At 46.1% G+C, this 21512-nt stretch overlaps 2 protein-coding genes, 1 long non-coding RNA gene and 1 pseudogene across 3 annotated transcripts; 2 read left to right on the forward strand and 2 right to left on the reverse strand.

Moving 5' to 3' along the window:
- Positions 1 to 21512, reverse strand: part of LOC136017804 (olfactory receptor 5AP2-like) — a 313756-nt pseudogene that overhangs the window by 12712 nt on the left and 279532 nt on the right.
- Positions 6297 to 7271, reverse strand: LOC136017232 (olfactory receptor-like protein COR4). Its single transcript, XM_065685341.1, has one exon. The coding sequence runs from the start codon at positions 7221 to 7223 to the stop codon at positions 6297 to 6299; it is 927 nt and encodes a 308-aa protein (XP_065541413.1). The 5' UTR covers positions 7224 to 7271.
- Positions 14634 to 15593, forward strand: LOC136016736 (olfactory receptor 5AP2-like). The gene has a single exon (XM_065684372.1). It carries the CDS (start codon positions 14634 to 14636, stop codon positions 15591 to 15593), a length of 960 nt encoding a protein of 319 aa, XP_065540444.1.
- Positions 17246 to 20390, forward strand: LOC136017144 (uncharacterized). The gene is made up of 2 exons (XR_010613841.1): positions 17246 to 17709; positions 19338 to 20390. It is a non-coding gene; the product is annotated as an uncharacterized LOC136017144 (long non-coding RNA).

Genomic DNA, 21512 nt, shown 5'->3' on the forward strand with positions numbered 1-21512 from the left:
TATACTTTATTCTTATTTTTTATTCTTACTCTTTACTAAAGTTACCAGCCTGAAGCTGACTCTTACTGTTGCCAGCAGGACATGACAGTAGCCACATATGCCTGCTCTTTAGATGCCCATTTCCCCTTCAAAGCTGCATTTCATCTACTTCTGAACAAAATCCATTCCTTTTCCTATGTGACTTTTGTTCCTTCTTCGTACCATTGCTCTCTGTGGTCACCTCCAAGAGGTGCAAAATGGTCATAGGAGTCCCTCTAGGTATCAAAAGGCAGAAGATTTGAAGCAAGTGACTAGAAACTCACGGATCAGGATTTCTTATACATCACCACCACCTACTGGACATTGCTGGGAATAGCCACTCCTTTTTATTTAAGATAAAATCACCTTTTTCTCACTTGCTGGGAAGCTTTGCGTAGCCAAGTGGCTTGTTCTTGCCCAGGAAGCTGAGAAATAATAGATAAATAAACTAAGGCCATCATGTTGCCTCTACACTAGGCTGATCCTGTGTAGACAGTTTATTTTCTGACCCTGTTAAAGCAATGTCAGATGGTTTAACAGCTTCAAAGTCCCCATCACACTTAGAAATGATGCTTTAAACCCCACTTTTCCTAATGCAGTTCTTGACTGAGGCTTCAGGTTGTATGTAATGTAGATTACTGTAGATTGATAGAGTGGTTTGGGTTGGAAAGGACCTTGGTTCCAACCCCCTGCCATGGTCAGGGACACTACACACTAGACCAGGTCACCCAAGACTCTGTCCAACCTGGCCTTGAACACTGCCAGGGATGGGGCAGCCACAGCTTCTCTGGGCACCCTGTGCCAGCGCCTCAGCACCCTCACAGGGAAGAGCTTCTGCTTTACATCCAACCTGAACTGCCCCTGTTTCAGTATGAACCCATCACCCCTTGTCCTATCACTCCAGTCCCTGGTGAAGAGTCCCTCACCAGCATCCTCGTAGCCTCCTTCAGACACTCGGAGCTGCTCTGAGGTCTCCACGCAGCTTCTCTTCTCCAGGCTGAACAGCCCCCATGTTCTCAGCCTGGCTCCATACAGGAGGTGCTGCAGCCCCTGATCATCCTCGTGGCCTCCTCTGGACTTGATCCGTGTCCTTCTGATGTTGAGGATAGCAAATTCACTCTGCCTTTTAAATGGTTTTTCTCTTAAATAGTCTGGGCTATCCATACACACTTTGAAGTGCTAATTCATGGTGTTTTAAATGATTCCCTTCTCCATCAGTTGTTTCCTATAGATCCACAGATCCCTCTCAGAAAGTATCCCCATTGCACATCTTTACTCCTGACAAAGCCATCCCAGATTTTATAATGAAAGCAGCCGAAAACACATCAGATCTCAAAACAGGTAAAGTCTCAACCTTTATCCCATGTAGGTGAAGGATTTAATTCCTTGTTGTTGATGTATGTAAATGACACCCATCACCACCTAAATAATCCCAGGCGAGCAGCTGGGATTATTTAGGTGCTTTCTGAAGCTGAATTAAATGGGTGAGGATGCCTATACAATAACCAAGTTCCTGGGTTACTGGTGGATCTATCCTGGTAACCGGCATGGGGTAGGAAACCCACCTTTTGTTACAGAACATTGAGTGCTAGGCAGGACAAAACAGGGTCATTCTCTACTAGGGCTTTTGGGGAGTGACGAGGTGACTTCTGTCCTTTCCTGGAAGGCCCTGCAGTCCCCTCTCATCTTTGGGAGCACAGTAACGGAAGCATTTCTGATTGAAAAGTCAATGCAGCTGCACCAAAATGAAAAGGAAGTTGTGCTTTTGTATTTTCATTCTATAGAAGCATAAACTGAGATAAAGGAGAGCTGGGTTTCTCCTCCACTGAGGGAGGGACACTTCTAAGAGTCCTTCCCAAGAGGTAATCTTGGTTTTGAATACAGATACGACACACTACATACCAATATGTACTAAACCACCTTTGGGGATTTTTGAAGGCTGTATAAAACTCTTAAAGGCAGCAGTTTTGGGCTGGTATTGTTCAAATAACACCTTCTGGTGCGGTTAATTTAAAACCTGTTGGGTGTTTCCTGGCCTGGCTCTTGGGAGCCCTTTGGGCTGACCCTTGCCTGGTCTGACAGCTCCCTGTCAGTTAATGTGTAATCCCCTGACTTGTTTTACCATTCCAGTGAGCGTGCTCAAGCTGCAGGGAGATTTGATTGCTGGGGGGAAGCTCTGGTGTATAGCACAAGCTGCACCCTTAGAAACATCCCAGGCTTCATATCTGCACCTTGGATCACTTCATACCAAGCAGTTGGTTTGTCAAGCAAGAAAAAGTGAGGGTGAGCCTTTGTTAATTGTGAGCTTCAGGTCAATTCTCCACTGCCAGGAGATGTGTGTGTCTGGGCAGGTGGATGCTGCCTCAGGGGGAGGATTGAGCCCCAGACCCAAAGAGTTTGATTTTCATTACTTAGGTCACATCTTCCAGCTCTGTGGTGATGTCTCAGGAGCTGCTTTGACTCCGGCATCTCTATGTGAGCAGTGAAAAGCAGCTCTAAAGCCCTATTAATAACACTGGGAGACCACACGCTTTGCTCACAGGACATCTGAAATGAGGAGTCTGGCTGTGGAGGTGGACCTCATCCCTTCAGCAAAGGGTCATCAAATAATGATGACTCTTAAGTACGGCTCTGCTTGTCAGATACCAGGCAGCGCGCACTCCTGCTTTGCTCTCTGGTGTAACTTTGTCAAACGATGATTAATGCTAGGCAGGAAAAATCAATGAGGATTTATTCTACCTGTCGTAAGCTGTGATTTTAGGAGCTGCTGATTTCTGCCAGGGATAATTTATCTTTGATCAAGCCTGAATGTATCTTTTGTCTTCAAGTTAGGCATCGTGTCTAAAGCAAAGTGAGGAGAGAAATCCTGGCTCTGCACCATCCTACCTTAAGGAAAGCAAGCCACATTTGCCCTCAAAGAGCTCCTCCTGGGACACAGAGAACAGCCATTTATTTCTCATGTACTCACACTGGACTGGCAGCACCCAAAAGATAAGAAATAATTCCCTTTTCCCAGCAGTTACTCGGGAATTCAAGGACTTCCATGTGTCAATGGCTTGAGAGGAACTATGAGGAACCCTGCAGTTTATTCATTCTGGTGTTGCCCTCCCTCCTTGCCTTAAAATATCTACTTGCTTCCAAGTGTGTTGGTGGTGGTTGTGGTGTTCAGCCGAGACTGGCCTTGGGAGCTTGGTGTTTTCCTCTCCCAAAGAGAATTTACCTTATGCTGACATATATATACGTATGTGTGTGTATATATGTATATATACACACTTTCTATTGACTTAAAGTTGTGTAACCGATTGATAGACAAAACCTGACATTCTTAACATTATTGAGGGATTTGGGCCTATTCAGCATTTCAATTTAAAGACATAAAGCAGGCAAACTGCCTATAGGGTCACTATGGTTGAAGATAATTATACGTCCCCCTCTGAGTTTATTCTCCTGGGCTTCACAAAGAGGGAAAACCTGGGGGTGATGTGCTTTGTCTTATTCCTTGCCGTCTATGTGGTTACCTTCATAGGAAACCTGGGAGTAATTGCATTAATCAGAATGGATTCCTGCCTACACACCCCCATGTACTTCTTCCTAAGCCACTTGTCTCTCCTGGATGTCTGACGAGGTGGTCTCCATGCTGTACTCTGTGGCTGTCCCCATACTGAACCCACTCATCTACAGCCTAAGAAACACAGATATGAAGAACGCCATGAGGAAAGCAAAAAGTAGAGTCCTCTCCTCTTTGTCCATTCATGGTTCCCTGCCCTGGTGAGGAGAAGAAGCAGGCTGGATATTGTACCTTCAAGGATGGCTGGATATTGCACCTTCAAGGATGGTAGGATATAGCACCTTCAAGAAGGAGGGTTCGATATTGCACCTTGAAGAGGATGGTTGGATGTGGCACCTTCAAGGATGGGTGGATATAGCACCTTCAAAAAGCAGGGACTAAATATACCTGGGAGCATGACACCTGGAACGCATGCTTCTCCTTAAACCAAGGCTACATACTGTGCTGGGATGGACAGGACTTTCTCTGGCTGCAGCCCGAGACCTGACAGTGACTGTGGATTGGAAAGAAAGTTGCTGTCCAAAGCGATTGTTACTTAAATATTACTTGAAATTAATATCTTTTCTTATTTAAATGTTATTAAACATTACAATAAACTATATTTCAGGCTTCAGAGAGCAAAAAGGGAGAAGACAGGTGGTGGCTTTGCCCTGCGGGCATCAAACCAACTGGTATCCGAGCTCATGTTTTACATTAGCAAATGTTTTCTGGTGTTATTTCTGGTTTTAAGGAAATATTAACTGATATTTCAGGTATTTCAAGTCCAGACCACAAGCTGGGTCACATGAAATGACACAGGGGAGACTGAGATGAGCTCTTAGGCAGAAGCTCTTCCCTGTGAGGGTGCTGAGGCACTGGCACAGGGTGCCCAGAGAAGCTGTGTCTGCCCCATCCCTGGCAGTGCTCAAGGCCAGGTTGGACACAGGGGCTTGGAGCAAGCTGCTCCAGTGGAAGGGGTCCCTGCCCAGGGCAGGGGTTGGAGCCAGAGGAGCTTTAAGTTCCCTTCATCCCAAACCATTCCATGATTCTATGATTTCAGGGGCAAAGGATGCACGAAAGAATTAATGGTGTCACTTTCTTTTTGACTTGATGCCACCAACAAGTGATCTGTGTCTTTCATATTGCAGATGAGGGTAAATCTAAGATTTCCTTTTGTGAATTTGCAGCATGGGAAATGCCAGTTAGAAACAAAGGGAGGGAGAAAACCCCACTGTAAGAGCAGTCAAACACTGAAATAGGGGCCAGGAAGGGTGTAGAAGCTTTGACCCCAGTTGTCTTCAAGGCTCAGCAGGAAAACAACTGTTGGTTGGCTTAAATAATAACCAGGGAATTATCAGGAGGCTTTGGGAACAAAGCAGGATTCAGCTGATTGACCCTGGGTGCCTGTTAGTTGTGAGTCGTAAAGAAATGAGCAAACACTTTGATGCTGGCTTGATTCAATTCAGTCATGGAGCTTCTTCCTCCAGCCCAGGTTATTGCACGTCTGTAGGATAGCCCTCAGGCTCCGCCATGGCTCCAGGTTTCCCCATGGTCCTGGCTACAGCTGTATGAGTGGAGGCAAATAACTGGAGTGTTTTGGGGTGGTTTATGTATGCAATGTTTGCCCATCACCCAGCAGCTCTCTGTGCAGGAAGGCAGCAGGAAAAACATCAGGGCAGGCAATGCCTTCCCTCCAGGCTGCCGTGTATCAAGTTTGAAGCAACACCACAGCTCCTGTGCTCTGTTGTGGTCAGGCTGCCATGGAGATGGTGGCTTTTATTGCTGTCAACAGTGGGATGGCAATCAAAGGTGTGAATCAATAGACAGGGGTTCCTGGATAATATTTGCCCTTTGGTGGGGATTCATTACTACCACATCTTAAAATGCTTTCAAAGCACCTTCATTCATAACAGAGGTCACACAAGTACCATATTTAACTTAAAATATTTGCTGTCTGAAATAAATGAGCTGAATGGTGGTGGAAATCATTGAATGAGATTTGGGAATCAACATCTAGAAATACTTCCTCCATAGTGTGCCAGTTATTTGCTGTTGTCTCCATTTATCTTGCTAAATGTATTGATGTCCTCTTCCTATGGCCCTCAATGACTTCACAACATGTCTAGAAATTGAGTTTGATTTAGCGGAACAGTAGAGTTCACTCTCTATTTTTTCTGATTTGCCCAGTAAAAAGAGACTAAGAAATGACACAGCCAATACCTCGAGCCAGGGCAATTGTAAAAGCTTCTACAACGTCTTTTCCCCTATGTTTAGGTGGTGCTATCAAAGCAGCCCACAAATCACATAAGTTCTGCTGCAGAAGACTCCCAACATATTGTCCATCTAAGATACTTCACAAACAGCTGAGCTTCTGCCCCACATCTCCATTCCATCTGGCTCTATATTTAGAGCATTCAAGAGCCTAGCCCCTCCTGGCTCCATCCTCCTGTCAGGCAGTTGGAGGGAGTGATAACGTCCCCCCTCATCCTCAGATGAAGAAAAGTGCATGCTTGTAGATGTCTGCCTGTGTCTTCGTTATGTGAAATTAACTACTAAACATAATTATCAAAGTTTGGAGAGTGGAATTATTTGCATTCTCAATCACATCAACCAGTGAATCATGTAAGTCTGGGGGCGGAAGATCACCAACATGTTGTCCATACTTAACAAAAACCTGAGCATCTCCCCCACATCTCCATTCTATATGGCCCTAAACTTACAACATGCAAGATCATTTTATTTTCAAGAGTCTCCTCAACGCCTCCTTCACCTCCTTATTCCTAAGGCTGTAGATCAAGGGGTTCAGCATGGGAGTCACCACTGTGTAGAGCACCACAGCCCATTTATCTGCTCCTCTTCTGCTGTCTGAGATGGGGTTTAAGTATGTGAAGAAGGATGCCCCATAGGAGATGCTGACAGTGGTGAGGTGGGAGGTGCAGGTGGAGAAGGCTTTGCGCTTGCCCTTGGCTGAATTGATGCTGAGGATGGTGGGGATGATGGCCATGTAGGAGAGCAGGACAACCAGGCTGCTGGACACACCAAAGAGAGATGCTGCAGTGGTCAGGATGATGCGGCTGAGGGTGGTGTTGGAGGTGGAGAGAGAGATGAGAGGGGAAATGTCACAGAAGAAGAGGTCAATGGCGCTGGAGCTGCAGAAGGACAGGGTGGACATGCTGATGGTCTGTCCCACGCCATTGGTCAGCCCCATGAGGCACGAGCCAGACACCAGCTGGAAACAGCACTTTGGGGACATGACAAGGGGGTAGAGCAGGGGATGGCAAATGGCCACGTAACGGTCATAGGCCATTGCAGCCAGCAGGAAGTATTCAATTATCCCAAGAAAGTCAAAGAGGAAGACCTGAGCCACACACCCAGCATAAGCAATGCTCTTCTTCTCTGACATCAAGTCAACCAACATCTTGGGGGTGACAATGGTGGAAAGCCAGAGGTCTACAAAGGCCAGGTTGGCCAGGAAATAATACATGGGGGAGTGGAGGTGGGGGCTGGCCCTGATTAAGATGATGATGCCCAGGTTGCCCACGATGGTGACAAGGTAGGTAAGCAGGAAGAGCAGGAACAAGTTGCCCTGAATCACCGGGTCCTCTGTGAAGCCCGCCAGGCTGAACTCAGTCACTTGGGTGCAATTGCTTTGTGCCATGGGCTGGATGGTGCTTTCTGTGTGAGCTCCTGCCTGCAGGTTTCTTCTCCAACAGGCAGGGATGTCCCAGGTGGAAAAGCCTCTGTGTGGTGGGAGCTGCTCAGAGAGAGCCCTGCATGATGTAAAGGGAGAGTTCAGGCACAGACCAATGAGGAAGAGCTTGGTGAAAGTCCTGTCCCAGTACAGGTAGAACGAAGGGGTGCTCAAGCAGTTAAACACCATGGCACAACGTGGTGCCTGCTCCTCTGGCTCACCTTGAGATGTTGAGCAATGACCTCTGTGGAAAGCAATGGGGAGGTTCCACTCACCACAGTGCTGAGCCTTGGGCTTGGAGATCATCCGGCTCAACCTGGAACACAGAGAAACATGGTGCTTTCACAGTGCAGAGTTTACTCCTCATCCTCTTGTGGGAATTTCCCAGCCCCCTGCTTCTTCCCTCTTTGCTGGGACTTCTTCCTAACTGGAATGAATTCCTGACCTATGGGAAGTGCAGGTTGGACAGGACTTGTAGCAACCTGCTCTAGTGGGAGGTGAGCCTGCTTATGGCAGGGGTTGGAGCTGGATCATTTTCAAAATCCCTTCCAACAAAAACCATTCTGTGATTCCAATCATCCTTACACAGAGGTTTAGATTGGTTTCCCCTCCCTCCTGACACACTATCTTTGCTTTAAAAGCTTTTTCTGGGTTCTTTAGCCGTTCCTCAACACATCAACACAAATGGGCTATCCCCAGAGGTCAGCAATCTCTTCTTCACATTGTATTGTTTCGTGGAGAAAATAATCTTTTGGACCTGCCTCATCTCAGCAATGGGGAGCACCCTGAGTGTCCTGTACAGGAAAGCTCTGTACAGGAGGGTGTTCTCCACCAGGGTGATCTCCAAAGCTGCCTTCTCAGCAGCAGCGTGGGGAGGACACAGCACAAGCAGCTCCCTGGGAAGCCCAGAGCATCATCAAGAAGCCCAGGACCCTGCAGTAGGGCAGGAGATGGAGACAGGAGCTGTTGCTTGTTGGCAAGAGAGAACCACAGCAGAATGATGGGCTGAAAGATGCTGCCCCTCACTTACCTCTCAGCTCTGTCTCTGCTGCCCTCCTGATGCTCTCGGAGATGGATGTGAAGATGAACGTGCCGGGAGCTGTGCAGGGAGCCTGGGAATGAACCAGCACCAGCAACTCCCTTCCTATTTCATGTGATGTGGGGATGTGGGACTGTGAATGTCTTTGGGCCCCAGGAGGTGACAAAGCCCACAGCAGGTCATTATCTCTTCTCTGTGCTGCTTGGCTTGCAGAAGAAGTGTACCCAGAGGAGATGACCTCAGCTTGAGCGAGCAACAGGGCTTTGGGCTCCCTTAGAGCAAACCACAGAACAACCCCACCTTTCACATCCACTTTTGGAGCATTTCTGAGGCAGTCACAGCTGCAGAGGGGCCACGGTTGACATTATCATGGCAGGGAGCTGAGGGGAACCTCGCCGATAGCAGGTGGTATCAGGCTCCATCAGTAATGTCAGGCACCATGTGCAATGAACCGGCTGTCCCCACCTCTTCAATTCCTTGTACTCAAAGCATAGCTCACAAGTTTGGCTGCAAAGAGCCAACAGAAGATCGTGGTGACCTTGCTAACGGTGAGGTAAATGCTGGCCACTACTTCTTGTCCAAGCAAACATGAATGCATCACCCAAGGCACTCAGGTTGGTGAGGCATGACTTGGCCTTGGTACTCTTCATGGTCACTCTCCTGTCCTTCCTCTGCTTGAGGAGGCCTTCCTGGGGAATTTGGTTTTCAACCTCAGTGAGGATAAAGGCAGCCCCAGTCCTTGAGCTCTCCTTGATGATGACATTCACCTTCTTCTACCAATTGTGCTGGAAACACAAGAGAACAATGGGAGCCTGAGGCAAGGGTGCCTGAAAGTGGAAGGAAGGAGATGGGGAAGAACAGATGAGGAGTGTGTTAAAGGAGTGAAATGGGCAGGAACAGGGGAAAAGGGCCCTTCTGAAGGAATGCTTTAGGGTTGCCCCTGTCACTGGTGGCTCTGATGGATACTCCCAAGCCCATCACAGAATCCCAGAGAGGTTTGTGTTGGAAGGGACCTTAAAGCTCCTCCAGCTCCAACTCCTGGCACAGGCAGGGACCCCTTCCACTGGAGCAGCTTGCTCCAAGCCCCTGTGTCCAACCTGGCCTAGAGCACTGCCAGGGATGGGGCAGCCACAGCTTCTCTGGGCACCCTGTGCCAGCGCCTCAGCACCCTCACAGGAAGAGCTTGTGCCTAAGAACTCATCTCAGTCTCTCCTCTGGCAGGTTAAAGAATTCATGGGCATTATGGGGAATCTCCTTCTACAGCCAAACATGAAAGGAAAGTGCATGTCACAGGGGTTCCCACCAGAGATCAGCCAGATCCCCTGGCAGTGCACACTGGGAGCAAACCCCCACAATCTGAGCATCATTTGGGGTTCCAACCCCTCCCAGAGCCACATCCTCCCCCTTCCTTCTCTCTCCAGCAGTAAAACCATTCACAGGAGCTGCAGGACATGGTGCGATGCTGCGGATGAGCCCCCTCCATCCTCCTCCTGCTGTCAGCTCTGCCTCTTGCACCTCCTCATCTCCCTGCTCAATACCAGCCCTGCAGCCACAGCCCAGCTGACAGCAGGAGATGGATGGGACTGAGCTGGCTCTGCACGGCATGGGATATGTGTATGGATATGTAGGGATGTGATAGACATAGGAGGGTGTGCACGGATATGGTCCCTCCTTTCTCTGCATCAGTCCTGGTCCCAAATCCTCGCACTGCTCACACAGCCCCCACAGCCACCCCACAGCACATGGGGGGCACAGGGTCTCCTCTCCATTATGATGGCCATAGGAAGGATTTACACTCTGATACCTAAGAAGTGAAAGCTGAGTCCCACTTTGGATCCAGCTCCATGCAGAGCAGGGAGGGATTTCAGTCCAGTGCCTCCAATGTCCCCTGTTTCCTGCAGAGCCCCAGCATCCTTCATCCTGCCTCATGGTGTGCAGTGAGGTGGTGGAGTTTGCAGTTTGAAGGGGACTATGGAGCAGACCCTTTGTTCTCTGCCCCCTCCAGCCTTTATCCCTGTGTCAGTGACCTCCCTCCACACATCCCATGTCCCCACAGCCATGGATTCTCCCCATCCATTTCCTGCTGTCAGGCTGGAACTGAGCATGGAGATGGGAGGTGTGGGACAAGATGGGAGGTTCTGGGAGCCAGCACAGAAACAGGACCAGCGTTTGGGACGGGTGCAAGGGATAGGGGACCACATTCCACGTTTCTCTTCCCTATTCCAGAGGTATACAGGCTTTGCATGAGCAGCAACAACGCTGCGGATGCTTCAACACCTCCTTGTGCTTTTTAAGATAAAGTGTTGATGGTTGAGATGATGGTACCCAGAAGGGCTTTGACCAGGGGAAGGGGCAACAGCAACCCCTGTGTCCCTTCGATCAGATGTATGACATCACATCTTCCTTCCTTGTAAGGAAACCAAGAGGAGAAGGAGCCTCAAACTTCATTGCAATTCACAGTCACCAACCTGGAGGAAGAAATTACTCTCCATTATCCCAGGCCTCTTTCCCTCACAGCAAACACCAATTAACTTCATTGAGTTATAGCCTTGGTCACTGATAAATATCTATTATTCTTGCAAGATTCCTGACCTTGTCCCTCAGCTCCAATAAAACTCCTCACTCTTACCTGCGAGCTCTTTATTAAAGCTGCTGGGGTGGGAGGGAAGAGGAAGTGCAGTTTTACATTTGCTTGCTGAAAAAGAGTCAGAGAAAAGGTTTCAAAAGAGTCATTGCATTTGTTTGTGCCTTTCAAAGAGAAGAAGCTGGTGGGAATCAAGATCTCAAGCTGGACCTCTGAATATGAAGAAGAATCCATCCCCAGGCTGCAGCTTCACAAGAGATTTCACTTCAAAGTAGAAATTGTAGATCATATAATTCTTAATATGCGATGATGAACTGTACTGAGAATACCCAGTGTTAAGAACAATTTGGGCACATCAAGGGATCCTCCCATTAATTTTAAGTGTGTTTTACATTCATATGAAGTGCCATTTACTCAAATGGTGAGATAAATGGAATTCCATCTGGAGATAAGCGCCCACATCCCATGTCCATGCCCAGCTTGTGTAAAACACACCAGGAAATCAAATGGTGGATTTCATATCAAATTTAAGCACGTGTCTAGTTTCCGTGGATGAAAGACAATCCTAAACACAGAATCAACAGTAACTGAGATTTGTCTGGGTGTCAAGGAAGCCAAAACACACTGGTGTGGGAAAATCTTTCCTTTACCTGTTGTGAGTGGGAATTAACTTCTATTTCTAAAGCATATGGCTGGTGAACAGTCTCTTTTGTGTGCTCTGCCAAACAGCAACTAGATAGGAGATGTTGTCTTAAGTCAGGGGAAAAGTGGCTTCTATTTTTGTGAATGAATGAGCTAGAATCGACATAATTAAATGGTAAAGAGCTCGTCAGCACAGACACCTTTGGTATCAGATGATTCAATTGTGGCCCATATAGATCTGAGCGTTTAAGACTGTATTCTTAAACAGAAAGAATTTGACCTTCTCTAGCTAAAAATTAGTTAGGAAATCTTATCTTTAGGTAACTTATCTGGCTTTATCCTTTAGACAAGAATTACAGTGCAGGGCCTAACATAAATGAGAGAAATACATCTTTCCTATTAAAATAATGTATTTCAGTAATTAATATCATAACAATTCCTGTACTTGACAAGGAAAGGAAGAAGCCCCTTAAAATTGGAAGAGGTCACAGTGCAGGTTTTAAGCTATCACCTGGGGATGCTGACAGCTGCGGAACAGCTTGTTGATAGGGCTAGCAATGAGCCAGGTGCTAATGTCAAGTGTAAATCTGAAAAGACCAGATGGAAGGGAAAAAAACCTACAGGCAATAGAAGAGTATAGATAAATCAGATTGTCTGTGGTCTTGTTGCACAAACCTGTCTTAGGAAGAAAGGAAGACTTAGAAAAGGTTCCAAACCAAGCCTGGAAGCCTAAGGAAGGCATTGGGGAAACCAAAGCCCTTGGTGTCAGTGAAGCTCTGGGGTTCTCTGTCACAAAACCAGCAGATAAACATTGTGCCAAAGTTACTTCCAAAACAAAGTGTTGCCAATGTACTGAAGAATAAAAGTTTAATTCTGTACTTGGTAAAGGAGAAGGCACTAAGGGAAAGATAATAACAACTGAGTGTAAGTTTCATTTTATTACTCTACTCACCTCATTGAAAATACTATCTCCTAATTTGCCCATTTAGGGGCATGTTCTGGATGGAGAAAGACTGCCAAAGCAGTGAGCAGTGGCTGGGCTGTTGGGTGCAGAGGGTGATGGGCTCTGCTCTGCAGGAACCTGAGGACTACCACAGAGGTTAGACTTTTGAATATAAAGAAAGCCAAAGCAGAAAGCAGTGGTTTGGCAGGGCCCTTCACACAGTACCTGAGCAAGAGAAGCAGGGCAGGAAGAGAAGACCTGGCATAAGTACAGCAAGATTACAGGGCATCAGGCAAGTAAGTGAGAATGTGGCAGATGAAGAACCAAGCCTAGTGAGGTCAAGTCAATCTCTTGTTCAGGAACAGGTCCAAAAATTGCTAAGAAGATGAGAAAGCCAAAACCACAATCACAGAATTACAAAGGTGTGCAAAACTCCTGATAAACCAAAAAACAAAACCCCTCTAGAAAACCTCAACCTCCCTGAGCTTTAATAGAGATGAGGGACAAATAGGCAAAGGTTGGGGATGGTACACCAGCTGTGGCTGGTCAGGGGGATTAAGGGCCTCTTAGTTAAAGCTGGGACAATTCATCACTGACTGAAACTGTCCATTTCTCATCCTTGAATATAGTGGAAGCCTATAGTCACCAGCTCAGGTGTTGGACATCCAGGCACTACAAGTGGATGACACCACTGGGACTGGAAAACTGGGCTCTCAAGTATCCAAGAAGGAACATCAGCAGCTCCAGAGATGGAGTCACTTGTGCTTCATGTTCCATTTGCAGACCATCTGCAAGATCAGAAATGTCTCTAAACCCATTTTTATTCCGTTGCCAAGGTCAGACCAAAATCTTTGAATGGTCCATAAGCATGTCAGAAGCATCCTATGAGCTGCCCATACCTGCTGCTGTGTAGCTGTGCTCAGGAATGGCTCAGCCACTCCATGTCTCTCAGATGCCCAAGCACCACAGTGCCTTTCAGAGGTGATTTCACACCCTTTGCTTTTTCTTCTCTTTGTTTTCCTCTGGGAAAGCATGAGCAGCCCTGGAGGCTTCCTCCCAGGAGAGCACATGCAGCTGTATTTACAGCCCCAGCACCACAAGCTGGGCTCCTGGAGTCTGGCAGGAGCTCACCTCTCTTCACATCAGGTACTTAACAGAGGTGATGCCTGTGCGTGGATGTTCTCTGCTGTGTCGGGGATAAACCCTTGGCTCCCATCACTCGGTGGCAGAAGGAAGGCACAGGAGGTAACATCAACACAAAGCAGAGCCTCACCTGCACTGTGGCAGTGGACTTGTTTCTGCATGTCCTCTTTGTGAAAGCTGTGTCAGAAAACAGCCTTACCAAGGTGGGTTTTCTTCATAACAAGGGGGAGCAGTGTCTGATGCAGGTTGTGTTTCTATTACATAGGCAGCTAAAGCAAGATGCACTGATTTACTCAAGAGTTCAATGAGGATGATTCTTATTTTGTTGTCAAGAAATATAACATTTCAAACTGTCAGCAGAATATGGTCACTAACAAATCAGGCTTTGGAATCAGCCTGTTATAATGGCAACTCTTTTTTAAGGCAAACAACACAATGCCCATGGGTTTAGGATGCTTCAGCATGCTGGAGCTCAGGAAGGTATAAATCATGAATTTAACAATGTCAATATTATTTGTTGTAAATGATCTCAAATAGTTTGGTAATGTGATTTGGTGACTGGAATAGTAATCAAAAGCCAAGGCAAAATGTCTGTAGGTAATGCATGTGTAAGCTGGGCTTTCACTGGGACTGAGAAATTCTCTTGCTCCAAGTTTATGTGCAATCCTATGAGGATCCTCGGAGGTGTCTTCTGACACAAATTTCCTTCAGCTTGAAAGTGATTAAAAATCTGATTCTTTGCTCAAACCTGAATACATGCGTGTTTGAGTAAATCCAGAATTTTAATTGTTCCAGCACAGAAAAACAAAAATGCCATTTTTTGCTTCAACAAACTACCTGTTCTTTTCTAAATACTTCATCTGAAATATATAAATATACTTTTGGTTAGAAAATATATTGGAATATTCAAAAATGTGCCATTTACATTGATCACTGACTGGAGATAAATACGGTCGAAATCTGAATCTCCATTTTTGATTAGTTTGAAGTTTCTCTTCCTTTTGCCTCAGCAGGGAACACCAGGTCATGGGAGGAAATCACACCCAGATTGAGTTCATCCTGTTGGGAATTACAGGCAGCCCAGGTGCGCAGACCCCTCTTTTTGTCTTGTTTCTATTGATTTACATTGTCACTTTGGTGGGGAACATTGGCATTATTACATTGGTTCGGATGTCTCCCAGCCTCCACACCCCCATGTACTTCTTCCTCACCCATGTTGCCTTCATTGACATCAGCTACTCCACAGCCATCTCCCCCAGGATGCTGGCAGACCTGTTATCAGAGGACAAAACCATTTCTTTCTCTGGCTGCATGATGCAATTCTTCACATTAGCTTTCTTTGGTACTATTGAGTGTCACCTGCTGGCCATGATGGCCTACGACCGGCACGTTGCTATCTGCCAGCCCCTGCTTTATGTGACTGTCATCTCCAGACACATCTGCTGGCAGCTGGTAGCATCATCCTGCCTATTTGCCTTCCTCAGTGCCATCATCTACACATGGTGCGTGTTTGGAGGTTTCTTTTGTGGTCCCAACCGCATTGACCACTTCTTTTGTGACGAAGTCCCTGTTCTAAAGCTCGTGTGCTCTGACACCCACAGCAGCGAGATGGTCATCTTTGCTGTTGTCACTGTCAATGAGGTGGGCACGAGCTTGGTCATTTTACTTTCCTACATCTCTATCCTTCGCACGGTGCTGAGGATGTGCTCAGCACAGAGCAGGGCCAGAGCCTTCTACACCTGCACCTCCCATTTGATGGCTGTTTCCATGTACTTTGGGTCAGCATTCTTCATGTACCTGCAACCTCCATCTAGCCACAGGAGCCTGGATAATGTGGACTCCGTCATCTATGCTGTGCTCATCCCCATGCTCAACCCATTCATCTACAGCCTGAGGAACAAGGAGGTGAAGGGGGCTCTGGTGAAGTGCGGGAGGAGGTTCTTCATTCACTGGCAACATAGAAGAGCTTTGCCATCCAGAACATGAACAGTTCATCTCAAGTGAGACAGCCTATGGGGCACTAAAACTAAGGGATTTTTCCAATAATCCCCAGGATTTAATGTAGGTTCTTTCACAGTTCCTGCTCAAAAGTCGAAGACAGTATTGAATGAGAAATAGGCCCCCCAATTCACATCTTCTTTCCTTGGAAGGAAACCAAAGGAGAGAAACCTGCAACTTCATTTCACTTTGCTTTCAGCAGCCTGGAGGAAGAAATTACCCTTAATTATCCCAGGTCTCTTTCCCTCACAGCAAACACCAATCAGCTTCTCTCAGTTATAACTTCACTGATAAATATTTGTTTTTCTTGCAAGATTCTTGATCTTGTCCCTCAGCTCCCATAAAATTCCTCACTCTTACCTGCAAGTTCTTTATTAAAGCTGCTGGGGTGGGAGGGAAGAGGAAGTGCAGTTTTACATTTGCTTGCTGAAAAAGAGTCACAGAAAAGGTTTCAAAAGATTCATGGCATTTGTTTGTGCCTTTGAATCAAGATCTCAAGCTGCAACTTTGAATATCAAGGGGAATCCTTCTAGTTTGTCCAATATGTGCAGCATATCTTAAAAGACCAACAGGAAGGGGAAAAAGTGATATGTAATGACATACAGCAGATAAATCAGATTGTCTGTAGTCTTGTAGCAGAAGCCAGTTGTAGAAACAAAGCAAGACTTACAAGTCATTGTAAACCAAGTCTGTAAGTACAAGAAATAAGGTGAGGAAACAAAAGTCCTTGGTATCAAGGAGTCCTCTGTCACAATATCAGCAGATAAACATCATGCCAAAGCTACTTCAGTTGTCAATCAACTGAACACTAAAAACCTAATATTATACTTGGTAAAGGAGAATGCACAAAGGACCAGAAAATAACTCTTGAATGTAATGTTCAATTTCTCACTCTAATTTCCCTCACGGATTGGACTATCTCCTAATTTCCCCATGCACGGATATGGTCTGGATGGAGAGGGACTGGCAGAACAGTGAGCACTGGCTGGGCTGTTGGGTGCAGAGGGTGATGGATTCTAGTCTGCAGGAGCCTGGAGACTGCCACAGGGGTTTGTCTCCTAAATCTATCTAAACAGAACAGAAGGAGAACACCATGGGAGGCAGGACCCATCCCACAGTACCTGAGCAAGAGCAGTAGGGCAGGAACAGAGACCTGGGCCAAGTTCAGCCAAGATTCCAGGGCATCAAGCAAGTGGGGGATTATGAAGGAGGTCCAAGATCAAGCCAAACCAAGCCAACACAGGTGAAATCAATGCCCTGATCGGGGTCAGGTTGTAAAGAATACAAGAATGATTCGTGTCAGGAACTTGGGAATCATTGTTACCAATGCACCTGTGACCAGTGTGCCATGTATGGGATGTATAAAAACGCCTTTGATTAAAATAAATGTTGCTGTCAATATAATGAAGGGAGAGAAGAAGAAACAAAGGAATAGAATAGTCTTTAATCATTTTGACTGTTAAAATAATAAGGTTTTGGTTTACTGCTTGAGTGCTTTAAGGAAGGGGTTTGTGAAACCTATGCTTTGACTAAATAACCATATAAGGATAGAACTAGGGCAGTGATTAAGCTTGTGATAAACGATTCTTTATTAATAAATTACCAAGGGGTTCAGTACATCTTCCAAGAAGTTTCTTCACCGAAAAGCAGACCTCGGCAACAAGAAAACAACAATTAAAAGGGGCCGCGTCGACATCCGGGTACAGATGAAGAAGGGACTGGCTGAGACCCAAGACCAAGAAGTATAAGAGACTGGACCCCAAAGACCCCGGCGTGCGTCTTGGTGGAGCAGAGACTCCCCTACGCACCCAGCGCTGCTTGCTTATTGCCTCTCTATATTAATCAATTGTAATAAAATATTTAAATCAGACCGTGGCCAAGAAGGAATTTTTATAACAATATTGGTGACCCCAACGTGATCTCTGTGTAGGCTGCCTGGGACTGTAGCTCTTACAAGGAGGTGCCCCACAATTTGTGTCTCGGGAGTTCTAGTCCCAGGAGATCAACAAACAGAGAGGCAATAACCAAGGAACTCGAGCTCCCTGAACACTGCAGTATAAATTACCCGTAACTCTTGTGCTTCTCCGGACGAGAACAGAGGACTGTAAGTACCGTTCGTTTGGGTGGGAAGGCTGGTGTGTGTGTGTGCATGAGACGCAACAAAGTTGTGTGGCTTTCCTCTAACCGTGGTTTCAGTGAAGAGACCGGTCGGTGAAGAGACGGAGTGTATGGTGAGACATGGACCGGGTATTCTGAATCTGTGAAAGCACGGGTCAGGATATCAGGATCCGTGAAGCGAGTGTGGACCTCTTCTAAGAGTGTTTCCAATGTCCCGCGGGGCCGCTGAAGGAGGGAAGAGATAGTGGTTGATTGAAAGGAAGCACACCTGGTGGGAAACGGGTCAGAGTAGGAGTTGTAACTCTAACCCAGGAAGGGGCCCGCAGAGAGGTCCCAGAAATAAGGCAGGAAGCAAGTTACTGGAAATAAGCCCAGACAGTCCCTTGGGGTTAATGTTTAACTACTGGGGTTCTTGGCTGTCCCAGGAAGGAAAGAGTAAGGAAAAAATGGTCCATTACTGCATGGAAGTGTGGCCTAAAGAGGAAATTCGGCCTGACCATTTATATTGGCCAATATTTGGGTCTTTTGATGATTGGATATGTCAGGCTTTAAATTTGTATGTAAATGGCAAGGAAAATAAAAATAACAAATCCAAAAGAACCTATCAGGGTTAGACAAAACCCGATTTCTTTGGAAGGAAGAAAAGGGCTGAAACCAATAGTAGAGGATTTGATACAGAAGGGAACCTTGGAGACCTTTATAGATATTGCTGGCTACTTCTTCCGACGTAGGCTGGCCACCTGTGTTGGAATGAGTGTGCATTTTGGTCAGTATAAAAGCCCAAGCCTCATGCAATGTGGGGGAGGCAGAGTCTCTGCAGGGACACTCACTAAGGTTGACCCTGCCACCTCGCACTGCAATGATGCTTCTCGGAGCTGGTTTCCTGATAGTCTTCAAGTCTTCACAGGGTCCTTGTGCCACGTTCTGTACGTGGGACTGTGTAGTGGGAGTAGTGACTATCTGGATTTTGTGTTTTAAATATTGTGTGGCGTGTGCATGTGGGATCCCATACGTATGTGTGTGTGTGTGATGAGGGCAGATGGTGTTCTGTGTATTTTTTTGTTGTTGTTGGGTTCATGTAAAAGTGTTTAACAGGTAGCAGTTTAACATTTCAGGCAAGAAAGGGTTAATGCAAAAGTGCGGTTGCTGTCAGGTATTTATGGTTGCTGCTGAAGCAGCCAGGCAGCTGTAGCTGCTGCGGAGTAGGCAGGCATTTATAGCTGCTGCCGAGCAGGCCGCTGTTTGTAGCCGTGCAAAGCAGGGTGAACAACTGCTCATGGTAGGAGCCTTGCTTAGTGTGTTTAAAGTAACCTGGGGGTGAATCCAAGACTTGGAGGAACAGATCGCTTGAAACAAGAACTGCTAACTGAAAAAAGGCGAGAGGGGTAGTGCAACCACAAACGTTATCAGCCGTCACCTAAGCAGCATCAGGGTGGCAGAGAGAAAAAGAAAAAAAAAAAAAAGGAAAGAAAGGTAGTTATGCAGCAAACTTCTTGACTGTTAAAAATGTGCAGTTTACTTCTGCAGCTGCTTTACATTCCTTTTGCATCAGAATGCCTCTACTTCAACTGATAACCCAGAAGAGGGGGTATATTTGTGTCCTCCTACCTACAGGTCCATGGCAGCTGCCTGCAAAGTTTGTCAAGCCTTGCCATGAGTTGGACAGACGAGTGGAAAAACCCAATGCCTCAGCTACAGGAGCCGACCGTGAATACCCCAAGCAGAATGAGATAGAGGAAGAGAAAAATTAATGATTGCAAAACATCACTTGGAGGCAACTGAAAAGTAACAACTCGAATAAGTGTACTTGTAAAGTAGCTATTATTAGAGGCTGTGATTTTGTGTATAAAAGCACCTGTATTTACTAGCCAGTTGCTAATACGAAACTACACCTTGTATTGTATGGATTTGTCACTTGCAAAAGAGATGTTGGAGCATGCAAGTTTGCAGCAGCTGCTAGAAAATGCCAAGGCAAAAGCTAGAAAGATTCTAATATGATGGTAGTGTTATAAAGCAGGTAATGGAACAAATTAAGAGGGTGGGAGAACTCCACTCGTAAGAAATTTCTTTGGCTAGTCCCTCACTGCCATCAGCATCTTCAACATGCTGCTGCACTCTGTAATAGTTACTCTGCTAATGTAAATCTGTATGTGCTTTGCCATAGTAGTGACTTGTTACTCTACGAAGCAGGTGAAACTCTGCATTGCCAACAAGGTGCAAGGACTGAGGCTGGCCAAATGCCTGCTCTATATAAAGACCTACATGATAACGAGTGAAAGGACCCATAAGAGAGTGGAAGTTGTGACTGAACCTGGAGACACCAAGCTAAATCTCGCCAAGGACTTAAAACAAGTAACTTGAGGGAATTCATATTGACTCCTGTAAATATGATATGAAAAATGCAGGTACAGCTGAAATTATTTTAAGAAACCATAGGATAAGGGCCAGTACCATACGCAAACGCTGCAATTTGTATATTAGGGTAAGGTATCCCAATTGTTTAAAAATGTATTATTACTCGTAGAGGAGACCAAGAACAATTTTTGAGACTGGACCCCAAAGACGCCAGTGTGCGTCTTGGTGGAGCAGAGACTCCCCTACGCACCCAGCGCTGCTTGCTTGTTGCCTCTCTATATTAATGAATTGTAATAAAATAATTAAATCAGACCATGGCCAAGATGGAATTTCTATAACATGACCAGGGGAATTGATGTGGCCTGAGTTGTCTTCTCTCCATCTTGGGCTTGCCTCCTTATTACCCGTTTGCCTGGTGCTCTGGACTCTTGGCAGAACTTAGTCCCTCTCTCTGTTCCTGCCCTACTTCTTTTCCTCAGGTACTGTGGGATGGTCCCTGCACACCATGGTGTTCCTCACTGCCTCTGTTTAAAGAGAGTAAAGAGGCAAACCCCTGCGGCAGGCTCCTGCAGAGTAGAACCCATCACCCACTGCATGCAACAGCCCAGACAGTGCCCACTGCTCTGCCACTCCCTCTCCACCCAGACCGTGTCCTTGAATGGGCAGATTAGGAGATAGTTTTCTCAGTGACAGAAATAAAGTAATAAACTGAGCCTTATATTCAAGTATTATTCTCTGGTCCTTACTGCATTCTCCTTTAACACAGGTAATATTTGGCTTACACTCTTCAGTAATTTGGTAACACTTTGCTTTGGAAGTAGCTTTGTCAAAATCTGCTGGGTTTGTGACAGAGGACACCAGACTTTCACTTGATGCCAAGGTGTTCTGTTTCCCTGCGGTATTCCTTAGGCCTCCAGACTTTGTTTTGAACCATTTCTAAGTCTTGCTTTGTTTCTGTATCTGGCTTGTGCCGAAAGACCACAGACAATCTGATTTATCTGCTTTATCTTATTGTCTGTAGGGTTTTTTTTCCCTCCCTCTTGGTCTCTTTAGAATTACACTGGACATTTAGCTTTGAGCTTCTTACTAGCTGTGTCAAAATGCTCTTCCACAGCTAAAGGTCACGAAAGAGACTGTTCACCACCCATATACCTCCTAAACATAAGTTAATGTGCATTCACAACCAGTAAAGATACATTCTCTGACATCAGTGAGTTTTGGCTTCTTTCAGGCCCAGGCAGCTCTCAGTTACCATCAATTCTGTGTTCAGGATTGTCTTTCATCTATGGAAATGTGCCACAGGCTTCATTTGTAAGTGAAATACACCATTTGATTTTCCTGGTATGCATTAGAATGAGTTGGGCATGGACATGGGATGTGGGTGCTTATCTCCAGCTGGAATTCCATTTCTCTCACCATTTAAGTAAACAGGAC

The sequence above is a fragment of the Lathamus discolor genome, chromosome 6 (genome assembly GCF_037157495.1).
Source record: "Lathamus discolor isolate bLatDis1 chromosome 6, bLatDis1.hap1, whole genome shotgun sequence".
NCBI lineage: Eukaryota > Metazoa > Chordata > Aves > Psittaciformes > Psittacidae > Lathamus > Lathamus discolor.